This window comes from Protopterus annectens, chromosome 3.part0, assembly GCF_019279795.1.
Source record: "Protopterus annectens isolate FY-2018-M chromosome 3.part0, PAN1.0, whole genome shotgun sequence".
Taxonomy (NCBI): domain Eukaryota; kingdom Metazoa; phylum Chordata; order Ceratodontiformes; family Protopteridae; genus Protopterus; species Protopterus annectens.
This window is the reverse complement of record NC_056731.1, coordinates 1,765,381,057-1,765,397,119: the sequence shown is the minus strand read 5'-3', so window position 1 is coordinate 1,765,397,119 and position 16,063 is coordinate 1,765,381,057. Positions and strand designations below refer to the sequence as shown.

The following is a 16,063-nucleotide window of genomic DNA, read 5'->3' as shown; positions in this document are numbered from 1 at the left end:
GCAGACTACAGGGAATTCAAATTTACCAATACCTGGGCGACTGCCTGCTACAAGGGACAACAAAAGCAAGCTGACAACAGATTTACAAAGGGTCATTTACTTGCTACAAGCACTGGGATACACAGTCAATTTACAAAAGTCAAGGCTGATACCATCCCAAACAAGGACATTCTTGGGCTGAATTGGACACAGTAAAACAAATGGCATTCCTGACTACAGAAAAACAAAAGAACTCCCTCTTTACTTCTTGGCACTAACAAAACTGAACAAGTTAACAGCAAGAAAAGTACTGCAGGCCTTGGGCTTCATGGCATCATGCATAATCTTGGTCCCATTTGCCAGACTACATATGAGAAAACTACAGTGGTACCTAAAGAATTTATGGTCCCAACACAGACACAGCCTAGAAACAGAAATCCCACTAATTCCATGCTTAAAGCAGGAGTTCCTATGGTGGGCTCAGGCATGTCAGTCAAACCCAGGCCTACCCTTTCGCAGATGTCAAGCAAGCCAGACCATCACAACAGGCGCTTCAGACCTAGGATGGGGGCCCACATGCTGGACAAATGCGTGCAAGGATTGTGGACACAGGATCAACTTCACCTGCACATCAACCTAAAAGAAATGCTGGCAGTAAAACTGGCAATCCAAAAGTTCAAACCATTTCTCCAAGAGGGCCAGTTGATGATAAGGACAGACAACACCACAGTCATGTGGTACATCAACAAACAGGGAGGCACTCATTCATACCCCTATGCAGAATGACTTTGGAGCTGTGGACCCTGGCACTCAGCTACAACATCCAGTTACAGGCAATATTTGTACCGGGAAAGAAAATACTCTAGCAGACATATTAAGCAGAACCGCATCGGATGCCCACGAATGGAAGCTGCACCGGACATCTTCAAGACCATCTCAAAGAAATGGGGAATGCCTCAGATAGATCTATTCGCATCACCTCTCAATCACCAGCTCAAAAAGTTCTGCACAAGGACATTCCACCCACTAGCATGGAAAGTGGATTCGCTCTCCTTCAGCTGGAAAGGCCTAACAGCATATGCATTCCCACCTCTTCCCTTGATACACAAAGTACTACTAAAAATCAAGGAAGAACGTCCAAGGATAATCCTGATAGCTCCAAACTGGCCAAGACAACACTGGTACCCACTGCTGAGGAGCATGTCTCGAACAATATGTGGCCAATACCCTGATGCCTTTGATGTTAACTCAGAACAACTACAGCATCATACATCCAAACCTAAAACGTTGCAACTGACTGCATGGAACATCACATAGCAGCAGCTAATCCAGAACTTTCCCAAAGAGTTAAAGACATTATTCTTGAAGCACGCAGACCTTCAACAAGAAGGAACTATGCTGGAAAATGGAAAAGGTTTGTCATTCGAGATGCGGAAAGAGGAAAAGATGTGGCAAACATAGATATGCCTAACATTCTGGAGTATCTGGCTGAACTTCTTCATTCAGGCCTGTCCTACTCCTCCATCAAGATACATGCATCAGCTATTTCAGCAGAATACAGCTTTGATCCACCTGTTTTTCGCACCCTTTGCTCAGGCAGTTCCTCAGAGGAATCAAGAATGTAAAACCTCCAAGGAAACCACCATTACCAGCTTGGGACTTAAACTTTGTGCTAGAAAAGTTGACACTATCACCCTTTGAACCAGCAGCAACAGCAGACCTACAACACCTGTCATGGAAAACTGCTTTCCTACTGGCAATTACTTCAGCAAGGAGGGTTTCAGAACTACAGGCCTTAATGGCAGTGCAACCCTTCCTAATCTTCCACCAAGATAGAGTGTCCATGAGGACTAATCCTACATTTATGCCTAAGGTGGTATCCAGAGTGTCTTTAAACCAGGCAATCCATCTACCTACCTTCTTTCCCAACCCACAAAACAGAGGGGAAAGAATACTGCATACCTTGGATGTTCATAGACAGCTACGCTACTACTTGGACAGAACAAAAAATAGCAGAAAGACTGACCAACTTTTTGTAGCCTATGCAACAGGAAGGGAAGGAAAAGCTATTTCCAGACAATCTCCAAATGGATAGGAAATTGCATACGATTCTGTTACTCCTTCCATGGAAAACCAATTCCACAGAACATAAGACCTCATTCTACAAGGGCAACAGCCACTACCACAGCCTTCTTACGAGGAGTGGCAACCAAAGACATTATTGAGGCGGCTACTTGGACCTCCGTGCATACATTTGCCAAGCATTATAATTTGCCTCTATATTCCAGATCCCGAGCAGGGTTTGCCACTGCTGTACTGCAAGGGATCCTAAACACACCATAATCTACTTTTATCCTCCTCCCTAGTTGGCTATGGTATTCTACCCAGTTGTTATGACTGCAGATGCATCCATGAAGGACATAGTACAGTTTTGTACCTACCATAAATGTAGATGTCGAACTGGATAGCATCTGCAGTCAGGATTACCCTCCCTCCTTCCCTCTGTGGTACTCCTAGGGTGTTTACCCTCCTAATAGCTAGCTGGTGGGGAGTCTTTTATGGTGTATTTGTTTGTATATATGTACATACATGCTTATTTTGTGTTTACCTCTATCTTTTTGGAAACATTGGCATCTATCCAAATTTTAGCCTTCAAGAGGGCTACTGGCATCTGGGGCAAGAAACACTGAGGAAAATGGCGTAGGGTGATGGTTTTATAACCCGAGACCAACAGAGATGACGTCGGGTGAAGTGCGACATCAGCCGAAGCCGGACCCGGACTTTGGAATCCGGCCGACTGAAGGGCTGCCTGACGACAGGACAACCCAGTTGTTATGACTGCAGATGCTATCCAGTTCGGACATCTACATTTATGGTAGGTACAAAACTGTACTTTATGTACCATTTTCCTTTCCTCCATTTCGCAAAAGGAAGAAACTTCCTGATGTTCCAACCACTCAGAGGAAGACAGCAGCACAAGAAATCCAAAAGCTGCTAGACAAGAGTCATCCAAAGGGTCCCACCAGACCAAATAGGGTTCGGAACTTATTCCTGCTTCTTTAGTGTCAAAGAAAACAGGGGACCACAGACCCATTTTGCATCTAAGCAACTTAAATCAGTATGTAAAGAAAACAAAGTTCCGAATGGTCACGATCCAGTCCATTCTACCATTTCTACACAAGGATGATTTGATGTGCTGTATAGATAGTCAAGATGTTTACTATTGTATCAAAATACACAGGCGATCCAGAAGACATCTTCACTTCCAGCTGGGAGCCAGACATTACCAGTTCAGGGACCTACTGTTTGGACTCACCACAGATCTCATGGTGTTTACCAAATGCATGTCAGTAGTGGCAGCCCATTTGAGAGTAAAGGCATTCCAGGTGTTTCCATACCTAGAGGACTGGCTCCTTACCACCTCCTCCAAGCATCTATTTCTACATGCCAGGGACTATTTGCTTCAGATTTGCAATTCTTTGGGCATAACTGGAAGTCATGCCAAATCAAACCTAATACCAGTCCAGAGCCTAGAGTTCATTGGTGTTCTTTTAGTCATGACAAAACAGATAGCCTCTTTACCCCTTCAAGCCTCTTTACCCCTTCATTGTATCGCCACTGTAAGGAGTTAAATCCATTTTCTTCTTGCTTGTTCAACTCCTCCATCAAGGTTAGTACTGTAGGCATTAGGTTCCATAGTAGCAGCCATTGTGCTTCTCCCTTTGGCATGCTTTTATATGTGGGTACTGCAATGGACTTTAGCTGTACAAGGTCCATTCTATATCTACCCCTATCCTTTCCAGTTAGACTCACACCAGTTTGCAAGCAACACATTCAGTGGTGGAGACAATTGGACAACCTACATCAGGGCAGACACTTTGTTTTACCAGTCCCCTTGGCCACAGTGACCACAGGTGCTTCTCATTTGGGTTGGGGGGGCAATTATTGGGAAAAATGGTCCAAAGCACTGGTCCCCACAAGAGACCCAGTTACATATCAGTGTCCAAGAGGTGAGAGCAGTCACAGTCCTATTAGTGTTGCAGGCAATTCTGGTACATTAACAAACAAGGAGGAACTCTATCTTACCCCCCCTTGCAGAGAAGGCCATAAGAGTATGGGAATGGGAGATCTCATCAGACCGCTTTCAACTTGTGACGCATATTCTGGGGAAGCCATTGTGCTAGTGGACAAAATAAGCAGATCCATTTTGATGCCCCATGAGTGACCTCTCAGTGAATCTGTGATGGAGATGATTTTCCAGCATTGGGGCTGACCTTGCTGCTATCTATTTGCCACTCCCCTAAACAAGTGCAGCAGTTACTTCACTCTGATTCCTCCCTCGGGGTATCATTGGCCCTCAGATCTCCTTTATGCTTATCCTCCATCCCCTGATTCCAAACTTTTTACAGAAAGCAAGCAGACTAAAAGGCTCAGTAATGCTCATTGCCCTCTTTTGGCCTGTGCATGTAGGGTTCCCCTTTCTACGGTCTCATCTATTGCGCATGCATAATGGAGCAGACTCTTGATCTCCTGTCACACCTATCAGGTATCCAACATCCCAACATTCAGGCCCTAAGACTTAACCACATGTTATCTCCACTTCCAGTAATGGTTAGACAGCCCAGGCTTACTTAACCTGTTCGTGATGTTATTTTCTCTTAGAAAGAGTCCACCAAAAATTACACAAAAGCAAATGGAAAAGATTCTCACTTTGAGCTTTAAATAGAGATCAAACCATTTTCTGCCCTGGTCTCAACGATTCTCCAATTCTTGACAGAGCTTTATAAGAAAGGAGCTAGTTTCTCTATAATTAAACTTTAACTGGCAGTGATTTCTAATTTTCACACTGGGAGCAGACATATTTCTCTGGCTTCGTCCAAACTATGTAAAGATTTCATGAAAGAAATTTTTCTTCTAAGGCCTCTAGTAAGAGATCACTCACCACCTTGGGATCAGATAGTTGCAATACAAGGCCTAATGCAGAAACCTTTTGAGCCTTCAGCTAAAATCTGATCTGAAGTTTCTATCATGGAAAGCAGTTTTCTTAGTAGCCTTCACATCTGCAAAGAGAATGTCTGAACTCCAGGCTCTCTCTCCAAAATCTCCTTACATACTTTTTTTCATAAGGCTTGGGTTTCCTTACAGACTAACCCTTCCTTTTACCTAAACTGGCTCTGAGAATAACAGTAACCATTCTATCCATTTATCAGTTTTCTTTCCATTTTCTTCCAGTAAAGAATACTTGCTAGATCATCTTCATGTGCACAGGCAATTACATTTCTACCTTCACAGGAGAAGACAATTCAGAAAATCAGAACAAATGTTTGTTTTCTTTTCTCCAAAATGAATAGGTTATCCAGTATCTAAAATTACTGTAGCAAAATGGATAACAAATTGTATTTCCTGGATTTATTCTCAGAAAGCATGACATTATCTAAACCTTCCAGAGCTCATTCATCCAGATCCATGGCCACACCATCTGCCTTCTGGGCAAGGACATCTATTGATGACATTTGTGCTGCAGCTATATGGTCCAGCGCTCATACTTTACTCATTACAAACTGAATGTCATTTCTTGGAACAGAGCCACCTCTGGTGCGACAGTACTCTGTAACATCCTTCCATGAGGGCCATTCATGATCAGCGTAGCTGGGACTCTGTTCCATACATTGAGGAAGAATGAAAAGGACAACATCAGATTTAAAAATTATGTTCTTACCATAACTAGCCATCTGTGTTGTCTCCCTCCAATCCCCTGTCCAAGTTCCTGGAGAGATCTACTGGACTGTATTGGAACCTACAGTCTCAGGTCTGAACCCTGTCTTTCTATCAAACTATTCCTGTCTCTGTTTTACTATAGGGTAGGACAGCATACTTGATCTGAGGCTTTGGGGATGCAGTAGTGCATTGTGGGTAGAGGGAGGAGCTCGAGAGCTAGATTCTAATTCTAGAATAAACATCAGGGCCAGATTTGAGAATAACAAAAATGCTTAGTTATGGTAAGAATATAACTTGTAATTTTGAATATTTGTAATATGTCTGCATATTTATGGTAATATCTCAGAAATGGTAGCTCAGGCAATGTCACTCAAGGTGTCATCACCAGGCTTGCCCAGTTTAGTACATCTTTGCTGTGAAAGAAGCATTACAAGATACACATTGCATGTGTTTATTGACAGCTGATGCAGGCTATGGAAAATACAGCATAATTTTCATATTTATTATAATGCATTAATAATCATAGCAGCATGTGTATGAATGCAGTCATGTATGCACAGGGTATAAAAATGACACAGAGAGAATGTTGGTAGATTGCATTCATCCTGAGCATATATTGCTTTTGGATTTTTTCCTGCATTTCTGAAAGTTATCAGTTTTCATAGGTTTAATGGCAATATCCAAAGAAAGGGCATCCTATTTATAAGGGAACAAGAAGTTTTCTGCAAGCTGATATAAATTACTCTGTGTTTGCACTGACGCTGTATATGTGATATCAACAGTGCCTGAGATACTGAAGACTGTGTGTGAAAAGTTACGGAAGTTGCTATAGCTTGTCATATTTGTTTTGCTAAAGTACTAGTGAACGTGGCAGCAGGAAGAGAAATATTCATCCATGCAATGATAGCAAAAGGTGATGCAAAAAGCAGTTTGGTAACATACACATCTCCTAGGCTATGCAGCTGTAATTTCCCCAAATTTGTGAATATTAAAAATATTTGCATATTATTAGCAGTAGCTAAAGGTTAATCCCCAACATTAGCTAGCAAAATGTCACATGAAAATTGCTATGGTTTTCTATATGTATGCAGTTAAATCATCACTGTGGGATTTACAGGTCTTGAGTAATTTAAAGGTTTGCAGAAGGTGATGATTTTATGAAAATTATGAAATATTTGAATTGGTAATGCAGACACCAAGTGTGGTGGCATCATGTTGGGGGGTGGGGCTGTGCAATCAGTGGGTATTCGAGAAGAATGACAGTGAAAAAAAGAAATATGGGTAACATAAACATATCCAGAAACGTATTACTTGCCAAAGAACCAGACTGAGTACTTCCTAAAAGTAATTTGATTCAGTTGTTTATTTCATCAGTCTGTCTTCATATCCAGAAACTTAACTGTTTGCTTTAAGTGCAAGTTGTTTATATTAACAACATTGTAATATTAGGACTAAATATCTCATGAGATGTATGAACTCATGCAGGCAAAAGATGTTTGTAAAAAAAAAAGACACAAAAAGACAACATGTGCACTTCCTGAGCTACACAGTACCGTTTTTTCCCCTCAGTTACAAATAGAAGCATTTTGACTTGAACTTCAGGTGGAGTACATAATAGATTTTGAAACCAGTGCAGCCAAAAAGTTTCTACTTGAAAATCTGCTTGACTTCCTGTTCCATCTGAGCCAGATTTTCCAGTTAAGGGTTCAAGTGTCCAGATTCCAGGTGGAGTAAGCCATGTTGCGAAACTAAACAAACAGTAAAACACTTGCATCATGGAATTTAGATTACAACAAACTAAAGTAACAGACAGCATTCTAAATGTTATGTATTTCATCTCCTTTGCAGCTGTGACATATTGCAGTAATACTGTCCAAGATGACATCACAAATTAGCGTTGTTTGCAAAGCCATATTTAGATATACCTGTTTTCATTTACGGTGTCTTTCAATGGTGGGTGCATTTTTCAGAACATCCATAAGTAATAAAGTATGCATAAGAAACACTTAATATATTTAGGCCCTGGGTCCTGGGAAGAGATGTTCTTCGGGATTTTCTAGTGTGAGGCTGTGTACAGTTTGTTTGATTTCGCAAGGTGTGTAAGTGACAGCTTATAGTGATATTGCAGAAACTCAGATTTACTAAGGTCATTGCTGTCTAGTTTTTGGGTGATGTAAATAGAGAAGACCTAGGAATTTGTGATCTCTGGAAGCCACAAAACCCAAAACTAGTGTACCAGTGCCTAAATTTTATTTGGCTATCTGGGTTGGTTCAGAACGTCAATCATACCTTGCCTTGGTTGTACGCCTCCTGCTTTTGCTGCTGTTGTTGGAGCAGTATCCTTCATAAAAGATACTTTCATACTTAAATAAATGAGGAAAGTGGAAGAGTTTCCTAATGCATCATCTTTATACTGCAGTCGCTTGGGCAAGTTCTGATGTTAAGAGCTCACCCGAATATAATAACACAATTTAATCTTCAAATCTGACCTCCAGCTGATTAAGATGAAAATAAATCAGCACTGACTGTACCAGCTTGGAAGCAGGAGAGAAGGATCCCCGATTCCAAATAAAATCTCAAGTATGGGAGATAAAACTTATTACTTCCCTTGGTTCAGATGTAAATATTGCAATGCCTTAATTGAAAGTACTCCCCTTTGTCCATTGGCATTAATCCACATTTTCCCTCAGAAAATTAAAAGAAGCAAAAGTTAGGGTGGAACCACTTCGTTGTATGGTGTAGTTGAACTTTGTAATACTGCTTGTTGCCCAGTCTTGCCAGTGGGTGTGGTTGCCTCTTTTTTTTTTTTTTTTTTTTTTTTTTTTGGACAGGTGCCCTCAAATGAATACTTCCAGAATGTCCAGGTGTGGACTTGAGTTACATTTCTGCAGTGCTTTTATCACGTTGTATGTCACTTTAGTACAGTGTCATGGTTTCTTGTGGCTGGAGAGGTGCATCCTGTACCAAAATACACTTGATGCTGAGGTGCTATTCATAACATTTGCCTCGAAATCTGGCCCATGAGGGAAGAGTGCAGTCACAAAATAGATTAGTTTCCATACCATGAAGACCATAGAATATTTTTAATTTGAGGAAAGATGGCATCACCTTTATGTGTGTGTGTAAATATTATATAAATATATATATATATATATATATATATATATATATATATATATATATTATGTGTGTGTGTATTTTTATATATATATATATTTATATACATAAATATATATATGTATAAATATGTATGTATGTATAAAATTTCATAGTTGTACATATATATGTGCATACGTGTGTGTGTGTGTATATATATATATATATATATATATATATGCATATATATGTATATATATATATATATATATGTATATATATACACATATATATATGTATATATATACATATATATATATGTATATATATACATATATATATGTATATATATACATATATATGTATATATATACATATATATATATATATATATATATCTATATATATATATATATATATATATATATATATATACAAATACATATACAATATATATAAATATATATATATATATATATATATATACACACACACATATATACATGCACAATTTGTATCTATCTGCATTGTAACGGTTAGGTACTATCTCCCTGGGACTCCACTGGAAGTGGTTCTTCCAGGCTTGGACAGTCCTGGTCAACAAATGTAACTAAATAAGAATAGTTGAAAAGTAGAAGACACAGCCTTCTGCAGAGGTGGTGTGAGAAGTCCAGTTCAGAGGAGGTATGTTTGATGACTTCGCTTTGAGACTACATTTATTGAATTTGTTTTCTGTGAACTAACATTGGTCAAATAAGTTGTCACCTTTAGAAAAAAAAAGAAACTAGTGGCATCTTTTTAAGCAGGTCAAATATAACCAATGGGGACTGATGAGTTTAGAAAGGTGGTAATATAGGAAACAAATTCAGTCAAAAATATAGGTTTGAATTAAACTCACCATATTTGTACTTGATTGTGATAGAGAGTTTTGTATGTTTCACACAACAAGATTAAAACAGGAAATACCATAGCTGATGTCCAAGTGTGCTTTTGTCAGTTTGTGACTTGTCTGGAGTCATTGGCTATGTATTAAACACGTATTTCTATTTTTTAACCAGACCAAGCCTCCAGCTGCAAAGAAGAGCTCAGTTCCATCACCATCGTCTGTATCTTCACGATTGCCACAACCTTCCAGTGCTGGTAAACCTGCTGGAGGTATGAATTTCTTGTATCAGTATACCTAGCTTAAATAACTTAGTGTACTGCAGAAACAGCTCAGATGGAAGTTTCTGAAGGCCTAGTTTTGAATGTTTGCATTTTTTGATATCTGAATGGTACCTTATATACCAAGGTTTATGTATGTTTCTAATTATACTAATAATACTAAATTACCTTGGTAGCAGCAGATGTAATGACCTTTTGAAACCAAGAGAAGCTTGTCATCTTCTTAAGACCTAGTTATTGTTTGGTCATAAATGGTGTTTTAACAATTTTACAGCAACACTTGGTACATTGTTACAAAAATCAAATCTACTTTGAGATATGGATCATGTTTTGCAAATTCACCTCAGACTGGGAGACTGAACAAAGCAGTCTGTTTGCTTTCCTAGGTGTTTCTGTTTTCCTCATAGTTGTGTGAACATGAATTAGTGTATATAAGCAAGAAGGTTTGTAGGGGGAAGTCCTTCAGTTAGTGTGGTGCGGGGCTTGTCTCATGAAAAAAAAAACTTGTTTGGTGCTGCTTACTAGTTTGTGGAGATAGTTTTTTATCTTTTAGGATCAGAGTTTATATTTGACGAGTTGGAGGATTCAGTCCATTCCTCTGTGCCACATGGTGATGTTCAGAAGAAAGCTGCTTATTAGTATTACAGATGACATCGAAATTAATTTGATTAATTATGAGAAGGCTTGAATTTGTTCTTTTTCTTTGAAGATGTATACCATCTTCACAATCTATCACTGTACTATGTTTTGGTCAACCCAGAATGAGTAACTGATGCATTTTGTTGCCTTTTTTTTTTTTTTTTTTGCTTTTTGTGACAAAGGCAATGCATGATTATTTTTCACCTAATTTGTGCCTAATTCTCAAATTCATTTTGCTCAGCACGTGGGAGGGTAGTATCAATTCCCTCAGGTCCCCCCAAAAGTAGTTGTGATTGAGCTATTTTTGCCAGAAAATTGTTTATTTTGTTGATGCAGAAGACTAACATAATTCTTGTGCAGTATTCCTTTGGTTCATCACAGCTGCTGGGATCCTTTTTGTGGTAATCATAAATTGTGCTCATTGGGAAACGAATGTATCAATTTTTCTTCCTGTTTGCAGCACATTGGATTTGAGTTAGCATGTTTGTTGACTTGCCTGATCGATACCCCAAACTTAAGCACATTCATTTATTCCCTATGGCTCCCTGGTTGCAGCTATAATGCATTCTCTGTTTTCAGTTATCTCTGCAATATTGCCTCCCTTTTTCACTAAAATTTTTGGTTGTGCATCTACACTATTTAACCCTTTTAAGTAAAGGAGGAGTCCAGTCTACTGTAATTTATTATGCACTGAGTGGGCTCGAGTGCAAGTCACAAAGTTTGAAAGATGGTTCTAGAATGTCTACTCTATATCCTTATTTGCCTTTTCAGGACATATACTAACCTTTCCCTTTGATGAATACAGAAGAAATGCGTTTAGACTAAAAAAGAAGCAGGATGTGCCAGCTCTAAATGCTTAACGTATACCAAACTATAAGTTTGCTGGATTTGATGACCAGATACCAAAGCTTCTTCACAAAAACACCTTCACAGCAGTACTACTTAGGTATATCTTACCACTATCCAGTGGCAGCTAACCAGACCTGTTTATGACATTCACAGTAATTTGTCTCCTCAAGCAGGGTGATACATTACTGAAGTTCATTATTAAGTCACTGTTGCAGTAGCATAAGTTATATGGGATGTCCTACCAAGGATATGTTAAGTCGGTCAGCTTCCAAAGCTTTATGGCACACTGCCACATGCCCTAGCTCCATCTCGAGGAATGCAGCATAATATCAATTTAAGGCACCAATACTTCTGAACTTTCTTGACATTGAAGCATGTTTTTTTCTGCAGGCTTCATGTGATTGATGGTTGGCTATAGCTTTAACAAGGCTGGACAAATAAGGACCTCATTGGAGAATACTTTCCACATCTTCATTTTTTGTGGAGAAAAGTTCTTTTCTGTCAAGTATGTTGACGGGGGGGATAGAACCTTTTTAGTGCTACTAAGAACTTTACCTCATATCCTGCTTTTTTTTCTGGTCATGGACCCCTATGGAAACTGCCTTTCAAATATTTAAATTTTTGAGAAAAAGGTATAGCGCATATGTCCTTTTCATTCTTCCTCAACATATGGGTTCAGATCCGACCCAGAGATCTGGCTCAGATGCATATTCCAGACTTTGGATCATGTATAATGCCCTATTGCATCCCCATTGCCTCAGATCTCATTTGCCGCCATTGCAAGCAGACAGAAGTTTCATTCTAAAGTTCATAAGAGATATTTCGTGACTTATTTAAATTTGGGTTTAAATTTATCTTTGATTAGTTTCTCTGTCATCCCTCTTAGTTTTCTCACTGTTCATTAGGATTTTCCCATTCTTTTTCCTACTATTGTCATGGTAATTAATTCTTGATTACCATTGTTGGTATTTCTGCTTACCCTTTTCATTACGGGGTATTTCTTTTGCTTACCATTGCTGGTAATTATTTAGCTTACCATCGCTGGTAATTGAACCTCTCTTTTCTTCTCTTTGCCTTTTAAAATAAAGAGCTTTTCTTGTAGTTTACGGTTTCTGTTCTTGCTGGGATTTTTTCTCTTTGTTTGATACTGATATGTTGGACAAACCAACAGGATTTAAGAAATGTACTTCTTGTGGGCATGCAATCCCAAATTCAGATGCCCACAAGGAGTGCATGTACTGTCTTGAGGCAGGCATTTGGACAGTTCTTGTAAGATCTGCTGCACTTTAACCCAAGAACCCTGGCAGATAGATGTAATAAACTTATTCTACAGGGACTTCTTCCTTCTATATCTTCTTTAGGGAATCAAACCCCCCCCAATCCAGAACTAGTAAGTCTGGTCCTCTCGAGCACAGGAAATGCTTCCCTCCAAAGTCCACAGATCATAGTAGGAGACTCCTTTGAAGACTAGAAAAACTTTGTATCCAACACTATTGGAGCCAAAGACTTGACAGTTGGATTCACCGCCATCACATCCTAAGGCTTAGACTCCTCCTGTCATTACCATAAGTCCTACTGTACCACTTTTGGATCCTAGGTCTTCGAATCCCAAGCTGGGTACCACTATAGGAGCTCAACTCCAGAATTTACCATTAAACCAGTTTCACCCACCTTGCCTTCTCAGTTGCTTCAGACTCCAAAAAAGCATTCAAGACTCCCATCCACTACTCCCTCCAGGTCCTCCAGAACCAGATGTGGATAGGATGATGCAAAAATTTCTCAAAGCTCAGCTCTATCCCCTGTTGGATTCGTAGAGATGTCTACCACATCAAAAATCATTTCATCTCCTCCTCCAATCCACAGAGTGTTTTTGGAGTCCCAGGATCCAGAGTTCATGAGAGGTCCAGTGTTGGATAAGAGGAGGGCTTCTCCCACCACTCCGACTATACTTTGGCTAGTTCTGCTCAGATACCCTTGGATTACAACAGGTCTTGGAGACAAAGGGGGGTCGTTGGATTTGAGGAGGTAGGTTTGGCTTCAATTTTGTGGGCTCCATCCCGTCTCCTTGGAGCCCCGGCACTGGACAGTTCAGATCTGGTTCCACCCCCAAGGCACAGGTCTAAGGGTGGTCGAGACCTACTTTCATCTGAATTTTCACCTCTGAGAAGGCAGGTTGAAGAAGTGCCCTCTCATATTTCAGATCCTACCCCTTTTTTTTCATTGGCTCTGAGATTGAGTTGATCGGGCCTATTCCACAGGGACAACCGGTTCCAGTTGAGTAACTTCCTCTTGCTTCTGACACCTCACATGAACACCCCACTGAGGAGGTGTGCCAGAAGAGAACATGCAAATGGAGACGCATTAACTACCCCATAGAGTTTCTCATAGAGGTTACTGATTTTGATGAAGGAGAAGGGTCCCCTAAGTCATTACCGGATGACCTCTCCTTTGGAGATATTTTAAAGATCCTAAAACAAAAAGTGGCTGGCCTTCCCAAAACCTCTTACCAGAAGAATCAATATTTTTGGAGGCTTTGGATGTCCTTCAAGGATGCATCTGCAGTCCTTACAAATGGGTTGTCCTGTCGTCAGGCAGCCCTTCGGTCGGCCGGATTCCAAAGTCTGGGTCTGGCTTCGGCTGGTGTCGCACTCACCCGACGTCATCTCTGCTGGTCTTCGGGTATAAAGGCATCAGCCGACGCCATTTTCCCCAGTCTTTCTTGCTACGTATGGCGCCCGAAGCAGAAGCTGTTCGCAAGTGCCGGGTCGGTCAGATCCAGAGATTACTACCGAATACTACCGAAGACTTCTAAAAGCTAAGTACCCCGTTGGGGACTCTTTCTTGCCTCAGCCGATGTCAGAAAAAGTAAACAACTGTTTAACTTGTGGGAAACAAATACCTCATAAAGATTTCCACTCTTACTGTTTACCTTGTTTAGGCCCAGACCACGACGTAGCAGCTTGTTTGGCCTGTGCCTCTTCAACCGCAATTTAACGCTTAGGCGCCGGGTCGGAGTTTGCTGAACAGTTTTTCGGTTCAGATTTTTAGACATTATGCCGCCGGATCCTCCGACTACACAAATTGTTAAGAACGCCAAAGAAGGACCGACACTCGGTCCAGCGGTTTCGCCGAAACCACGGTTAAGCAAATCATGAGTGTCTCGGTTTCGGCCGAAACCGAGAAACGTTCAATCCTCAGCCGAATCCATGACTACTACCGAGGCCCCTTCTACTCTAGTGGAATCGGCCACTGAAGTTTTACCTACCAATGTGGGTTCCCTAGAATTATCGGATACCATCCCTTTGGATGTTTCTACTCCAGCACGTGGTGCTGCTAGGCCTCCTTTAGCCATGTCTATAAAGGCCTTTGCCAGGGCTAAAGCAGCCAAATTGGCTAAGTCTGTGCCTGTTAAGCCCCCCTCTCACAGGCCCAGCTCTAGTTCCCAAATGCTTACTCTGGCAGAGGATCTCATCTCTTTAATAAGGGGATCCCAATCTCACCCAGACAGGGCCTCTCAACCTCCAGAAAAAAGACCCAGGGCAGAACACCCTGAGACAGTGCCCTCAGATGACTCTTCTGATGATTCAGATGATGCAGACCATCCTGAGGCTCCTTATTCTACATATGAAGATTCTGATGCGGAAGAATCTATTCCTTCTGCCTCTCCACCAGAGGAATTTTCCTTTGGGGAAACCTTACATGCCATTCAAGGCTTATGGACTCCAGATCAGCTACACCTGCACATAAATCAAAAAGAAATGCTGGCAGTAAAACTAGCAATCCAGAATTTCAGACCATACCTCAAAGAAGGCCAATTGAGGATAAGAACAGACAATCCCACTGTCATGTGGTACATCAACAAACAGGGAGGCACTCATTCATACCCCCTATGCCGAATGACTCTGGACCTATGGGACATGGCTCTGAGCTACAACATTCAGTTACAGGCTATATTTGTACCAGGAAAAGAAAACATCCTAGCAGACATGTTAAGCAGAACTACCTTGGATGCTCACAAATGGATGCTACACCCGGACATCTTCAAGACCATCACAAAGAAATGGGGGATGCCACAAATAGACCTATTCGCATCACCGCTCAATCACCAGCTCAAGAAATTCTGCACAAGGATATACCACCCACTTGCTTGGAAGGTGGACTCTCTATCCTTCAGTTGGAAAGGCCTGACAGCATATGCATTCCCACCTCTTCCTTTGATGCACAAGGTACTACTGAAAATCAGAGGAACGTCCAAGGATAATTCTGATAGCCCCAAATTGGCCAAGGCAACATTGGTATCCATTATTGAGGACCATCTCACGGGGGGAAATGTGGACACTTCCCCTGATCCCCTTGCTGTTAACTCAGAGCAACTACAACATCTTGCATCCCAACCTGAAAACTCTGCAACTAACTGCCTGGAACATTGCATGACAGCAACTAACCCAGACTTATCTCAAAGGGTTTAAGACATCATCCTTGAGGCCCGCAGACCTTCAACAAGAAGGAACTATGCAGGAAAATGGAAAAGATTTGTCATTTGGAGTACTGAAAGAGGGAAAGATGTGTCAAAGGTAGATATTGCCAACATCCTGGAGTATTTGGCAGAGCTTCTCCA

General features: G+C 40.8%; 1 protein-coding gene across 1 annotated transcript in view; it reads left to right on the top strand.

Annotated features, from left to right (window-relative positions):
- ZC2HC1A (zinc finger C2HC-type containing 1A) overlaps positions 1–16,063 on the top strand; it is a 927,244-nt gene that overhangs the window by 713,965 nt on the left and 197,216 nt on the right. Inside the window, exon 6 of the mRNA XM_044066001.1 lies at positions 9,852–9,948. Within this exon, the coding sequence (XP_043921936.1) occupies positions 9,852–9,948 (97 nt within the window). The remainder of the gene's footprint in view (positions 1–9,851; positions 9,949–16,063) is intronic.